Raw genomic sequence first — 13,563 nt, 5'->3', positions numbered from 1 at the left:
TCACCCACGACTGCATGGCCAAGCACGACTCCAGCACCATCATTAAGTTTGCTGACAACACAACGGTGGTAGGCCTGATCACCGACAACGATAAAACAGCCTATAGGGAGGAGTTCAGAGACCTGGCAGTGTGGTGCCAGGACAACAACCTCTCCCTCAACGTCAGCAAGACAAAGGAGATGATCATGGACTACAGGAAAAGGTGGGCCGAACAGGCCCCCATTCACATCGACGGGGCTGTAGTGGAGCGGGTTGAGAGTTTCATGTTCCCTGGTGTCGACATCACCAACAAACTATCATGATCCAAGCACACTAAGACAGTCGTGAAGAGGGCACAACATCATCTTTTACCCCTCAGGAGACTGAAAAGATTTGGCATGGGTCCCCAGATCCTCAAAAGTTCTACAGCTGCACCATCGAGAACATCCTGACCGGTTGCATTACCGCCTGATATGGTAACTGCTCGACATCTGACTGTAAGGCGCTACAGAGGGTAATGTGTACAGCCCACTACATCACTGGTGTCAAGCTTCCTGCCATCCAGGACCTATGTACTAAGCGATGTCAGAGGAAGGGAAAGACTCCAGTCACCCAAGTCATAGACTGTTCTCTCTGCTTCCGCACGGCAATCGGTACCAGAGCACCAAGTCTAGGTCCAAAAGGCTCTTTAACAGCTTCTACCCCCAAGCTATAAGACTGCTGAACAAATACAAAAATGGCCACCTGGACTATTTGCATTGACCCCCCTCCTTTGTTTTTACATTGCTGCTTTCTCGCTAGTTATTATCTATGCATAGTCACTTTACCCTTACCTACATGTACAAATTACCTCGACTAACCTGTACCCCCACACATTGACTGGGTACCGGTACCCCCTGTATATAGCCTCATTATTGTTATTTTATTGGGTTCATTTTGTTATTTTTTATTGGATTTATCTATCTCTTTTTAAAATATTTTTCTTTTACTTTAGTTTATTTAACCTTTTGACCTTTTCCACATTTTGTTGTGTTACAAACGGGGATTAAAATGGATTTAATTGTCATTTTGGTCAACGATCTACACAATATACTCTGTAATGTCAAAGTTGAAGACAAATTCTAACATAATTTTTTTAATAATGAAAAAGAAGTATTCACTCCCTGAGACAATACATGGTAGAAACACCTTTGGCAGCGATTGCAGCTGTGATTATTTGGGGGTAAGCCTCTAAGAGCTTTGCACACCTAGATTGGACTATATTTTCCAATTATTCTTTTAAAATTCTTCAAGCTCTGTCAAGTTAGTTGTTGATCATACTGTATCTAGACATCCATTTTCAAGTCCTGCCATAGGTTGCCGATTTAAGTTAAAACCCTAACTAGGCCACTCAGGAACATTCAATGTCGTCTTGGTAAGCAACTTCAGTGTAGCCTTGTGTTTTAGGTTATTGTTCTGCTGAAAGGTGAATTCGTCTCCCAGTGTCTGTTGGAAAGCACACTGAACCAGGTTTTCCTCTAGGATTTTGCCTGTGCTTAGCTGTATTCCTTTTCTTTTAATCCTAGAAAAACTCCCTAGTCCTTGCCGATGACAAGCATAACATGATGCAGACACCACCATGCTTTAAAATATGAAGAGTGGTGTGTTGTGTTGAATTTTCACCAAACATAACGCTTTGCATTCAGGACATAAAGTTAATTTCTTAGCCACATTTTTTTGGGGTACTTAAGTGCCTTGTTTACAAACAGGATTCATGTTTTGGAATATTTTATTCTGTACAGGCATCCCCCTTTTCACTATGTCATTTAGGTTCGTATTGTGGAGTAACAACAATGTTGTGGATCCATCTTCAGTTATCTCCTATCACAGCCATTAAACTCTGTAACTTTTTAAAATCACCATTGGCCTCATGGTAAAATCCCTGACCAGTTTCCTTCTTCTACGGCAACTGAGTTAGGAAGGACGGCTGTAACTTTGTAGTGAATGGGTGTATTGATACACCATCCAAAGCCTAATTAATAACTTCACCATGCTCAAAGTGATATTCAGCATCTGTTTTTTTATAAAGGGGTTAAATACTTATTGACTCAAAACATTTCAGCTTTGAATTTCTGTATTAATTTCTAAAATGTTCTACAAAGAAAATTCCACTTTGACATTATGGGGTATTGTGTATAGGCCAGTGACATAACATTTCAATTTAAATTCAGGCTGTAACACAACGAAATGTGTAAAAGGTAATACTGTCTGCTTGAATAGGAGAAAGAAAGAAACAGAGTTATTCAAATGAAATCAAAACCTAGATTGAACATGAAACCTAAACTATCCAAGTATCACAGTTTTCTTAAGTCAAACTCCATTATCATTCTGAATTCCCTTTTATGAGTTCAAAGTTCAGACTCCTTGATACTTGTACTGTAAAAACTATAATCATTCAACTGTGTGTTAGGTGATTTACAGGTGATTGACTGGCCTTTTTAACAAACAACATATACTTTTTCTTGAGGGACTTCCTCTAGATGTGTATCCCTACCCTATATGTTACTTTACTCTACTATTGAACTACTGGACACATAAATACTGATAGCTTAGTGAAGTTTCTCCACAGAGCCAGCTGGGGATGAGTCAGTAGAAGGTCTAGCAAAGAGTCCAGGAAAGATGGTGCTTAAGGAGCTCCAACAGGCTATGGAATCTCTCAAGGTGAGTGTTATGATTGACCAGAGAGGGAGATGCACCATTTCACTTCCCTCCTCAAAGCAACCAGTGAGAGAGAGATGCCACTCTCTCTAATCTGAGTCACAATGTGAGGAACAGCCTATCTGGGCTCCTAGTTGGAGAGGGAATAGACTGCTTAACGTAGAACCTTCTATTTTCTTTTCTCTATCTATCTATCTATCTATCTATCTATCTATCTATCTATCTATCTATCTATCTATCTATCTATCTATCTATCTATCTATCTATCTATCTATCTATCTATCTATCTATCTATCTATCTATCTATCTATCTATCAATCATCTATCTATCTATCTATCAATCATCTATCTATCTATCTATCTATATATCTATCTATCTCTCTCACTCTCTCTCTCTCTCTCTCTCTCTGTTCTAACAGCGCTCTTCAAAGGCAGCAGTGGAGGCCAGTGAGAGGATCTTTGCTGATCTGCTCCATGAAGAGAAGGAACTCTGAGATGAAGGAGCTGATCAGAGCCCAGGAGAAGAGTGAGGTGAGCTGAAGGACTCCTGGAGCAGGAGATAGCTGAGGAGAGGTGCTGAACTGGAGGAGCTCTCACAAACAGAGGATCACATCCATGTTCTTCAGGTAACTATACTACCTTGTTAAATGTTGCAATAACATATTACATGTAACACTGACTTAGAGCTAGAAGTGCACCTTAATTGACCCTGCCAAATACCCCCCTGAATATGATATGAAAATGAACTTAAAATAATGTGAAACTATGATGTTTATTTTTCTCTATCTCTCTCTCTGGCCCTCTCTCTCTGCCTCGCTCTCTCTCCAGAGTTATCAGTCCTAGTGAATCTTCAGACGTACCCATCATCGTTGTCCGTCCTCTTCAATACTTTGGAGATGTGAGCAAGTCTGTGTCTGAGCTGAGAAAAAAAACTAGAAGACTTCCTTAAAGGAGAATGGACCAAGATCACCACTCCAGGTGGGTTGTAAAAACTAAAATACTAAAACGCTTTACTTAAAACTCTTAACGCTCTCAAGTTTTATATGGACAATTTGTATCATGTAACCCCTGCTCACCAACCAAATTTCACTTTAGGGACAATAAAGTTTGATTGATTGGTTGGTTGGCGAGTCTACTTTAGACCAATGAAAGGTCCTACAGCCATCACTTTATACGTGTATGTGTAATATGTAGGGCCCTGTGTTTTGCGCAATCATGTGACATAGCAAGATGTATTGTGTATTTTAAGCCTTATCCAGAAATTAGAATTACAACAAAAATAAAAGCAATTGTCTGAGGATGATGCTTAACCGTCTGACATAAAAAGAAATGGGGACAGTTTGATGAAAAAGCTTTAAATACATATTTTGAATCCAGATCATGTGACATGATTGTGAAAAATGCAGGGCCCTAGAATATGGTACGATGATAATATTCCCTCTCTGTGTGAATGTGTGTCTGTAGTGAACACGGGTATTTTACAGCCACCTCCAGAGCCCAAGACCAGAGAATAGTTCTTACAATGTGAGTCTCTTTACCCTGAAGTAAACAGTCTGACACAATCCTAAAATAATAACAGCAATAGCACAGTATTCACAGACACTGGATACAGGCAGGCAATGTTACTGGGAGGTTGAATTAAGTGATGGTACTGATACAGCAGTGTCATATAAAGACATTAAGAGACAAGGAGGGGACACCTTATTTTGATACAATGACAAGCCCTGGAGTTTAGAGTGCTCTAGGGATGGTTATTGTTTCACACACAATAATGTTACAACTGAAGTATCAGGCCCTCAGTCCTCCAGAGTAGGAGTGTTCCTGGATCCCAAGGCAGGTACTCTGTCCTTCTACGGCATCTCTCACACAATGGCCCCCCTCCACAGAGTCCAGCCCACATTCACTCAGCCCCTCTAGCCTGGGTTTTGGGTTAACCAAAATGCTTCAGCTGAGCTGTGTAAGCTGTGGTAAAGTTACAGCGGCCTCAGGTGGCCAAAAGACAATTTTAGCATGGGCAGCACCATTATTGTCAGCGTTTCGATCTTGTGTATTGATATCTTCTCAATATAAAACAAACTATTGTTTATGAATTACAATAGGTTAGACTGGTGCTCTGGTATCAATCTCAGTTTATGTAGTACTAGTAATATGATAAACTACATTGAGAAAGCTACATCAGTAGTTAGATATGGTTCATTATGTTTTAATACTCAGTTATACCACATAATACTCAGTTATACCATATACCACTCAGTTATGCCATGCCTCTTCCAGGTTTATCTTATTATGTGTCACGTTCCTGACCTGTTTTCTCTTGTTTTGTAGTTGTTTATTGGTCAGGGCGTGAGTTTTGGGTGGGCAGTCTATGTTTTCTATTTCTATGTTGGGATTTTGTGTTCGGCCTGGTATGATTCTCAATCAGAGACAGGTGTCTATCGTTGTCCCTGATTGAGAATCATACTAAGGCAGCCTGGGTTTCACTTGTGTGGTGTGGGTGTTTGTTCCTGTGTCAGCGTTTGGGCCACACAGGACTGTTTCGGGTTTGTCACGTTTGTTGTTTTGTATGTTGAAGTGCTTTGTTGTTTTGTCATTAAATAATGAACACTTATCCCTCCGCATCTTGGTCCGATCCATGCTCCTCCTCGTCCGAGGAGGAGAACGACATTGACAGCCGTTACAGAAACACCCACCAAACCAGGATCAAGCGGAGTGGAGAAGGAAGGCAGGAACAACAGCAATGGGGAAAAGAGGAATGGACTTGGGAGGAGATCCTAGACGGTAAAGGACCCTGGGCAGAGCCAGTGGAGTGTCGCCGCCCCAAAGCGGAGCTGGAGGCAGCGAAAGCGGAGAGGAGGTTGTATGAGGCTAAAGCAAGGCAGAGCGGCTGGAAGCCCGAGAGGCTCACCCAAAAATTTCTTGGGGGGGGGGGCTAAAGGGGAGTGTGGCGAAGCCGGGTTGGTTACCTGAGCCAACTCCCCGGGCTTACCGTGGAGTGAGAGGGCGTCGTACTGGTCAGACACCGTGTTATGCGGTAAAGCGCACGGTGTCCCCAGTACGCGTGCTTAGCCCAGTGCGGGCTATTCCACCTTGCCGCACTGGGAGGGCTAGGTTGGGCATCGAGCCGGATGTCATGAAGCCGGCCCAACGTATCTGGCCTCCAGTACGTCTCCTCGGGCCGGCGTACATGGCACCAGCCTTGCAGGTGGTGTCCCCGGTTCGCCTGCATAGCCCAGTGCGGGCTATTCCACCTCGCCGCACTGGCAGGGCTACGGGGACCATTCAACCTGGTAAGGTTGGGGAGGCTCGGTGCTCAAGAGCGCGTGTCCTCCTTCACGGTCCGGTAGATCCGGCGCCACCTTCCCACCCCAGCCCAGTACCATCAGTGCCGACACCAGGCTTCCAGTGCGTTTCCAGAGCCCTGTTCCTCCTCCACGCACTCTCCCTGTGGTGCGTGTCTCCAGCCCAGTGCCTCCAGTTCCGGCACCTCGCACCAGGCCTACTGTGCGCCTCAGCAGGTCAGAGTCGGCCGTCTGCCCAACGCCGCCTGCGCTGCTTGCCTGCTCAGCGCTGCCCGAACTGTCTGCCTTCCCAGCGTGGTCTGAACTGCCTGCCTGCCCAGCGTGGTCTGAACTGTCTGCCTGCCCAGCGCTGCCCGTCTGTCCCGAGCCTTCAGAGCCGTCCAGCCAGGACCAGCCAGAGCCGTCCAGCCAGGACCAGCCAGAGCCGTCCAGCCAGGACCAGCCAGAGCCGTCCAGCCAGGACCAGCCAGAGCCGTCCAGCCAGGACCAGCCAGAGCCGTCCAGCCAGGAGCTGCCAGCCAGTCAGGAGCTGCCGGAGCCAGCCAGCCAGGATCCGCCAGAGCCTTCCGCCAGCCAGGATCCGCCAGAGCCTTCCGCCAGCCAGGATCCGCCAGAGCCTTCCGCCAGCCAGGATCCGCCAGAGCCTTCCGCCAGCCAGGATCCGCCAGAGCCAGCCGCCAGCCAGGATCCGCCAGAGCCAGCCGCCAGCCAGGATCCGCCAGAGCCAGCCGCCAGCCAGGATCCGCCAGAGCCAGCCGCCAGCCAGGATCCGCCAGAGCCAGCCGCCAGCCAAGATCCGCCAGAGCCAGCCGCCAGCCAGGATCCGCCAGAGCCAGCCGCCAGCCAGGATCCGCCAGAGCCAGCCGCCAGCCAGGATCCGCCAGAGTCCCTCAGCCAGGACCTGCCAGAGTCCCTCAGCCAGGACCTGCCAGAGTCCCTCAGCCAGGACCTGCCAGAGTCCCTCAGCCAGGACCTGCCAAAGTCCCTCAGCCAGGACCTGCCAGAGTCCCTCAGCCAGGACCTGCCAGAGTCCCTCAGCCAGGACCTGCCAGAGTCCCTCAGCCAGGACCTGCCAGAGTCCCTCAGCCAGGACCTGCCAGAGTCCCTCAGCCAGGACCTGCCAGAGTCCCTCAGCCAGGACCTGCCAGAGTCCCTCAGCCAGGACCTGCCAGAGTCCCTCAGCCAGGACCTGCCAGAGTCCCTCAGCCAGGACCTGCCAGAGTCCCTCAGCCAGGACCTGCCAGAGTCCCTCAGCCCGGAGCTGCCGTCCCTCAGCCCGGAGCTGCCGTCCCTCAGCCCGGAGCTGCCGTCCCTCAGCCCGGAGCTGCTGCCCCTTATCCCGGTGCTGCCCCTTATCCCGATGCTGCCCCTTCATTTAGGTGGGTTTAGTTGGAGGGTGGTCATTGGGAGGGGGATACGGAAGCGGGGAGTGACTATGGTGGGGTGGGGACCTCGCCCAGAGCCTGAGCCACCACCGTGGTCAGATGCCCACCCAGACCCTCCCCTAGACTTTGTGCTGGTGCGCCCGGAGTTCGCACCTTAAGGGGGGGGTTATGTCACGTTCCTGACCTGTTTTCTCTTGTTTTGTAGTTGTTTATTGGTCAGGGCGTGAGTTTTGGGTGGGCAGTCTATGTTTTCTATTTCTATGTTGGGATTTTGTGTTCGGCCTGGTATGATTCTCAATCAGAGACAGGTGTCTATCGTTGTCCCTGATTGAGAATCATACTAAGGCAGCCTGGGTTTCACTTGTGTGGTGTGGGTGTTTGTTCCTGTGTCAGCGTTTGGGCCACACAGGACTGTTTCGGGTTTGTCACGTTTGTTGAAGTGCTTTGTTGTTTTGTCATTAAATAATGAACACTTATCCCTCCGCATCTTGGTCCGATCCATGCTCCTCCTCGTCCGAGGAGGAGAACGACATTGACAGCCGTTACATTATGATGAATTAGAAAATATGTTTTTTCATATAGTTGATCCTGTTTTGTGATTTAACCCTCTAGTGATGACCAACAATGTAACCAATGAAATGGAATGTCTTAACTTTAAAGCATACCACCCAATGATGTCGCCTCTATAGGCCTTGAAAGGCAGATGCGTGCTTCCCACGCGCCATAGCCTAGGCTTTACTACAGACCTATGCAATCACCTTGAATGGCAGATGAGCGCTTCCCCACATATAATAAGTATAGCAACAAAAGTAACAAATAAACTCTCACTGTCAACTGCGTTTATTTTCAGTAAACTTAACATGTGTAAATATTTGTATGAACATAACAAGATTCAACAACTGAGACATAAACTGAACAAGTTCCACAGACATGGGACTAGCAGAAATGGAATAATGTGTCCCTGAACAAAGGGGGGTTAAAGTAACAGTCAGTATCTGTTACTATATCAAAAGATAGTATACTTTTGTCCGAATCGTGCTAAAACGGTCAATATTGAAAGTTGAAAAATGAATGTCATACATAAATGTCATACCTACAGAAAGCTGAGACCCCCCTCTCTCCAACAGTCACATCAGCAGGCCTACTGCTTTTTTCTCGCGACTGCATGTTGAAATGTTGCGCAATCAGAATGCATTTCACTTCCTCTCTGTGATGAAGCTGGCCGTTGCTTTTCAAATTAAAAAGGTTCAAAAGAAGTCTGGAACAGTTATAGTACAATTTTTTTTAGTTTTAAATAAATGTGAGCAAATACTTGGACATAAAACAGTCAGAATAAAATGGCTAAAACAAGGATAGAAAGTCAAACGAATATGTCTAGAAATCTGCAAACATGCCTTAGTTCATTGCATTATCGCGAACAATGTGCCTCACAACACAATGCAAATAGTCCAGGTAGCCATTTGATTATCTGTTCAGGAGTCTTACGGCTTGGGGGTAAAAACTTTTGAGGAGCCTTTTTGTCCTAGACTTGGCACTCCGGTACCGCTTGCATTGCGGGAGAGAACAGTCTATGACTAGGGTGGCTGGGGTCTTGCCAATTTTTATGGCCTTCCTCTGACACCGCCTGGTGTAGAGGTCCTGGATGGCAGGCAGCTTAGCCCCGTGATGTACTGGGCCGCACGCACTACCCTCTGTAGTGCCTTGTGGTCAGAGGCCGAGCAATTGCCGTACCAGTCAGGAGGCTCTCGATGTTGCAGCTGTAGAACCTTTTGAGGATCTCAGGACCCATGACAAATCTTTTTAGTTTCCTGAGGGGGAATAGGCTTTGTCGTGCACTCTTCACGACTGTCTTGGTGTGTTTGGACCTTTCTAGTTTGTTGTTGATGTGGACACCAAGGAACTTGAAGCGCTCAACCTGCTCCACTACAGCCCCATCAATGAGAATGGGGGCATGCTCGGTCCTCCTTTTCCTCGTTGTTGTCGGTGATCAGGCCTACCACTGTTGTGTCGTCTGCAAACTTAATGGTGTTGGAGTCGTGCCTGGCCATGCAGTCGTGGGTCAACAGGGAGTACAGGAGGGGACTGAGCACGCACCCCTGTGGAGCTCCAGTGTTGAGGATCAGCGTGGCTGTAACGGGTGTCCTCAGACTTCCTCGGAAGAAGAGGAGGAGTAGGGATTGGACCAAAGCGCAGCGTGGAATGTGGACATAACAAAGTTTATTAAAGTAAAGACAAAAAACCGAAAACACTTCAACAAACTACAAAATAACAAAACAACATAGACAGACCTGAACATGGAACTTACATAAATACACGAAGAACTCACGAACAGGAACAGACTACATCAAACGAACGAACAAACCGAAACAGTCCCGTGTGGTGCAACATACACAGACACAGAAGACAATCACCCACAAACAAACAGTGTGAACAGCCTACCTTTATATGGTTCTCAATCAGAGGAAACGTCAAACACCTGTCCCTGATTGAGAACCATATAAGGCTAATTACACCTGACCTAAACATACAAACACAAAACATAGAATGCCCACCCCAACTCACGCCCTGACCAACTAAACACATACAAAAATAACAGAAAACAGGTCAGGAACGTGACAGTGGCAGATGTGTTGCTACCTACCCTCACCACCTGGGGGCGGCCCGTCAGGAAGTCCAGGATCCAGTTGCAGAGGGAGGTGTTTAGTCCCAGGATCCTTAGCTTAGTGATGAGCTTTGAGGATACTTTGGTGTTGAACGCTGAGCTGTAGTCAATGAATAGCATTCTCACATAAGTGTTCCTTTTGTCCAGGTGTGAAAGGGCAGTGTGGAGTGCAATAGAGATTGCATCATTTGTGGATCTGTTTGGGCGGTATACAAATTGGAGTGGCTCTAGGGTTTTTGGGATAATGGTGTTTGATGTGAGCCATTACCAAACTGTTAAAGCACTTCATGGCTACGGACGTGAGTGCTACGGGTCTGTAGTCATTTAGGCAGGTTGCCTTTGTGTTCTTGGGCACAGGGACTATGGTGGTCTGCTTGAAACATGCTGGTATTGCAGACTCAATCAGGCACATGTTGAAAATGTCAGTGAAGACACCTGCCAGTTGGTCAGCACATGCCCGGAGCACACGTCCTGCTAATCCGTCTGGCCCTGCAGCCTTGACGTGTGTTGACCAGTTTAAAGGTCTTACTCACGTTGGCTACGGAGAGCGTCTTACTCACAGTTGTCTGGAACAGCTGATGCTCTCATGCATGCCTCAGTGTTGCTTGCCTCGAAGCGAGCATAGAAGTGATTTAGCGCGTCTGGTAGGCTCGTGTCACTGGGCAGCTCGCGGCTATGCTTCCCTTTGTAGTCTGTAATAGTTTGCAAGCCCTGCCACATCAGACAAATGAAGTATTGTTGTAGTTTTACTGTGGTCTTATGTTGAACTATTAGCTTGCCTTAAGACTAGTCTGGGCTACAGCTAGCACAGCATTTAGATGACAAGTAGGCTAATTCCAAAGCTAATACTCACTGGAGGTGTAGAACAGGACACAACAACACAGTTTAACTGGCATGAATCTCCAGTTTATTATATACCCTTAGTTGTACAGGCAGGTGCTTTAGCTCCAGCAAAACTGAACATTACGCATCGTCATGTGAGTATCATTTTACCTTCATACAACCAGATTTCCAAATGACCAACAGACAAGAAACATCTAGCATCTATGAACACTTGTGACCTATGACCGTAACAGTGTGTTAAAAAGCAGCTTTTCTGTGTTGAAAGGCCACTGATTGGCCAGCTCATCTTCCTTAGGAGGATGACATCATCCTTTATGAAGAATTAGCAAGTATTTTTTTAAACGGTCTGTTTGAGATACTAGTTTGAAGTTGAGTTTTTTTAATTGTTGTTTTTTCCAATTTATACTTTGGCCACATATATGAGTATAGGATGAGTCATCAAAATTATTTGGGTATGAGTTGAACTTTTATGAATGTTTAAAAGTGAGATTCTCACTGGACAGTTACTATTAACACATTTCATTTAACAAATCCAAATAAGTTTACCTGATCCTAAATCTACACTTTGGGGCAATTGTAGCTTTCGAGAACCCAAGGGGGCGTACAACCAGCCCTATAGGGTTCCCAGTTGAACGTATGGACCATGTGTACTACAATGCTGACGCTCTGTTTAAACGTTTAGAAATGTTTATAATAATCCTACCTGGCGACATGGTTTTGGAAACCTTTGGAGTTTAACTTTCATATCACAGATAAATCATTTTACAAATACAAAAGATAAACTTACAGTGCGTCGTTTTAAAACAGATTTGCATTGCAAATTTACAACAACAACACTACCTGCTGAGATAATGGAAACCGGGAGGGAAAAATAAAAGTTCTCAAAACAGTTACACAAAAACCTCTGTGGGATTCTGTGGTAAAACAGCTGTACCTTTTGTATTGGTAAAGTTATTTTTGGATGATATTTTAGTTGAGTGTTCAATGTTTCCAAAACCGTATAGCTAGCGAGGATTATTAATGTTTATACAGAGCATCGAGGCAGCATCGGAACGTCAGGGCATTCCCTCCGTGTGGCAGATAGTAAGGCGCCAGCATTAGCCTACAATCTATGAATGGGCTAGGGTAACGGTTGTCTCCAGCAACATTGAGCTCCAAACTCTGAGAGTGGGGCTGGGGTAGGATGGATCTCCATGTGTGATGCTTTAACAACAGATTAGGATGTATTATAATCAATCACTGATGGGTAAGAGACACTGAAGACACAGGGTGTACCAGGCACACTGCTCTGATGGGAATTAGCAGTGAAATCTTAACTGAAGGGCCTTTGACCTGCAACACCAAGAGAGGCTGGCAGGGATGTATTATTCATAATAATAATCATATCGACATTTTGTCAGATACATTTTTAAATTGAGTCAAATATATTGGCTTTTCTGGCACCACCTCTGAGTCAGGTTTCTGGAGAGTCACAAAATGGGCGTGGGGATTTAGGACACCTCCGACCTGATTTACTGTCGCGTCTGCATGTGCATCTGATTAATATAATAATAAAATATCATCTCCCTCCCTCGCCAGCAACTCGGCCTGGTATTTGGGCAGGAAAGTAATGAGTTACAATGCCGTTAGAGCGGTGAGTGAAGCCCTGCTGGTTGCTCTGTAAGATAGAGACAGAGAAACAGAACTACAACTCCACTCCTCAGGGCTCCTCTCCTCAGGGCTCCTGCTGCTGGGTGCTCTGTAAGATAGTGTGACGACCCTCCCACTCTGTCTGCCGTATTCTCTCTTTGTTCTTGTTTCCTTATTAGGATGCCGGTGGGCGGAGTTGGGAGGGTCGTCAGCTACATGGGAAACACCTGGGCCCACTGTCATAGGATAAATGCACCACTTCCCCATTCATGGAAGAGACTCTCTCCTTCCAGTCAGACACAGACAGATTTTGGTTGTGGCCTGGTTGTGGTTATTTGGTTTGTTTGTGTTGGCACCCTTCAACACCCCTACTTATCACATGTATACACGCAACCACTCACCTACACTACTGACTACACACACACACACCATTGTTAATTGTATTTACTTTACCTTAGTTAATAAATATAGTTTGTTATTCCTTATCTCCATGTGGTCTCCTTTTTGTTACGGGCTTTGAGCCGGTTCGTGACAAGTGGGGGCTCATCCGGGATAATTGAACGTATTGGTTTGGGACAACGTGGAGGTACGTGTATGGTTTGCATATTTTGTTTGAGTTTGATAGGCCCATTATTGTTTGCCTTTGTTGTTTGGTTTGTGTGCTGCGTTGGAGAGAGTATAATGGTTAGTTTCCAGGCCGTGCCCAGCCTGGAAACTCTTGTTCTACTTTCTGTTGGGACATCGGTCTGAGGAGGTGAGTAATCGGCTGTGTACCTCAGTGGGAGATTTGGGTAGGGTAGTGGAACTTGCTACCCGGAGCTATAGCCTTTTACCCCTGATAGGCTTAGCGACGTGTTTCATTTTTGGAATATGTTGGGCATGGTTAATGTTTGTTATTTTTGTGGGGTGTCTGTGGACTGAGCAGTTGTCTCGGGGGCACATCCGTGGCTTGGTGGAATCTGCCAGCGTGCTGGGGGGTTTATTACCTTGCCAGCGGGCTACAGCGCGTAAATACCCACCGCAAATCCGCACGAAGACTAGGGTTGAGTTATTGTAGGTTTTGGGGAAG

The 13,563-nt window shown here is 46.2% G+C and overlaps 1 protein-coding gene across 1 annotated transcript in view; it reads left to right on the top strand.

Annotated features, from left to right (window-relative positions):
• Window positions 1-3,150: 3,150 nt before the first annotated feature.
• Window positions 3,151-13,563, top strand: part of LOC120018621 (major facilitator superfamily domain-containing protein 1-like) — a 32,181-nt gene continuing 21,768 nt past the window's right edge. The window contains 1 exon segment of the mRNA XM_038961826.1: window positions 3,151-3,207. Coding sequence (XP_038817754.1) covers window positions 3,151-3,207 — 57 coding nt within the window.

Source organism: Salvelinus namaycush, chromosome 23, assembly GCF_016432855.1.
Source record: "Salvelinus namaycush isolate Seneca chromosome 23, SaNama_1.0, whole genome shotgun sequence".
In the NCBI taxonomy this organism is placed as follows: domain Eukaryota; kingdom Metazoa; phylum Chordata; class Actinopteri; order Salmoniformes; family Salmonidae; genus Salvelinus; species Salvelinus namaycush.
Note: the sequence above shows the minus strand (reverse complement) of the source record. Positions and strands in the feature narration are given on the sequence as shown.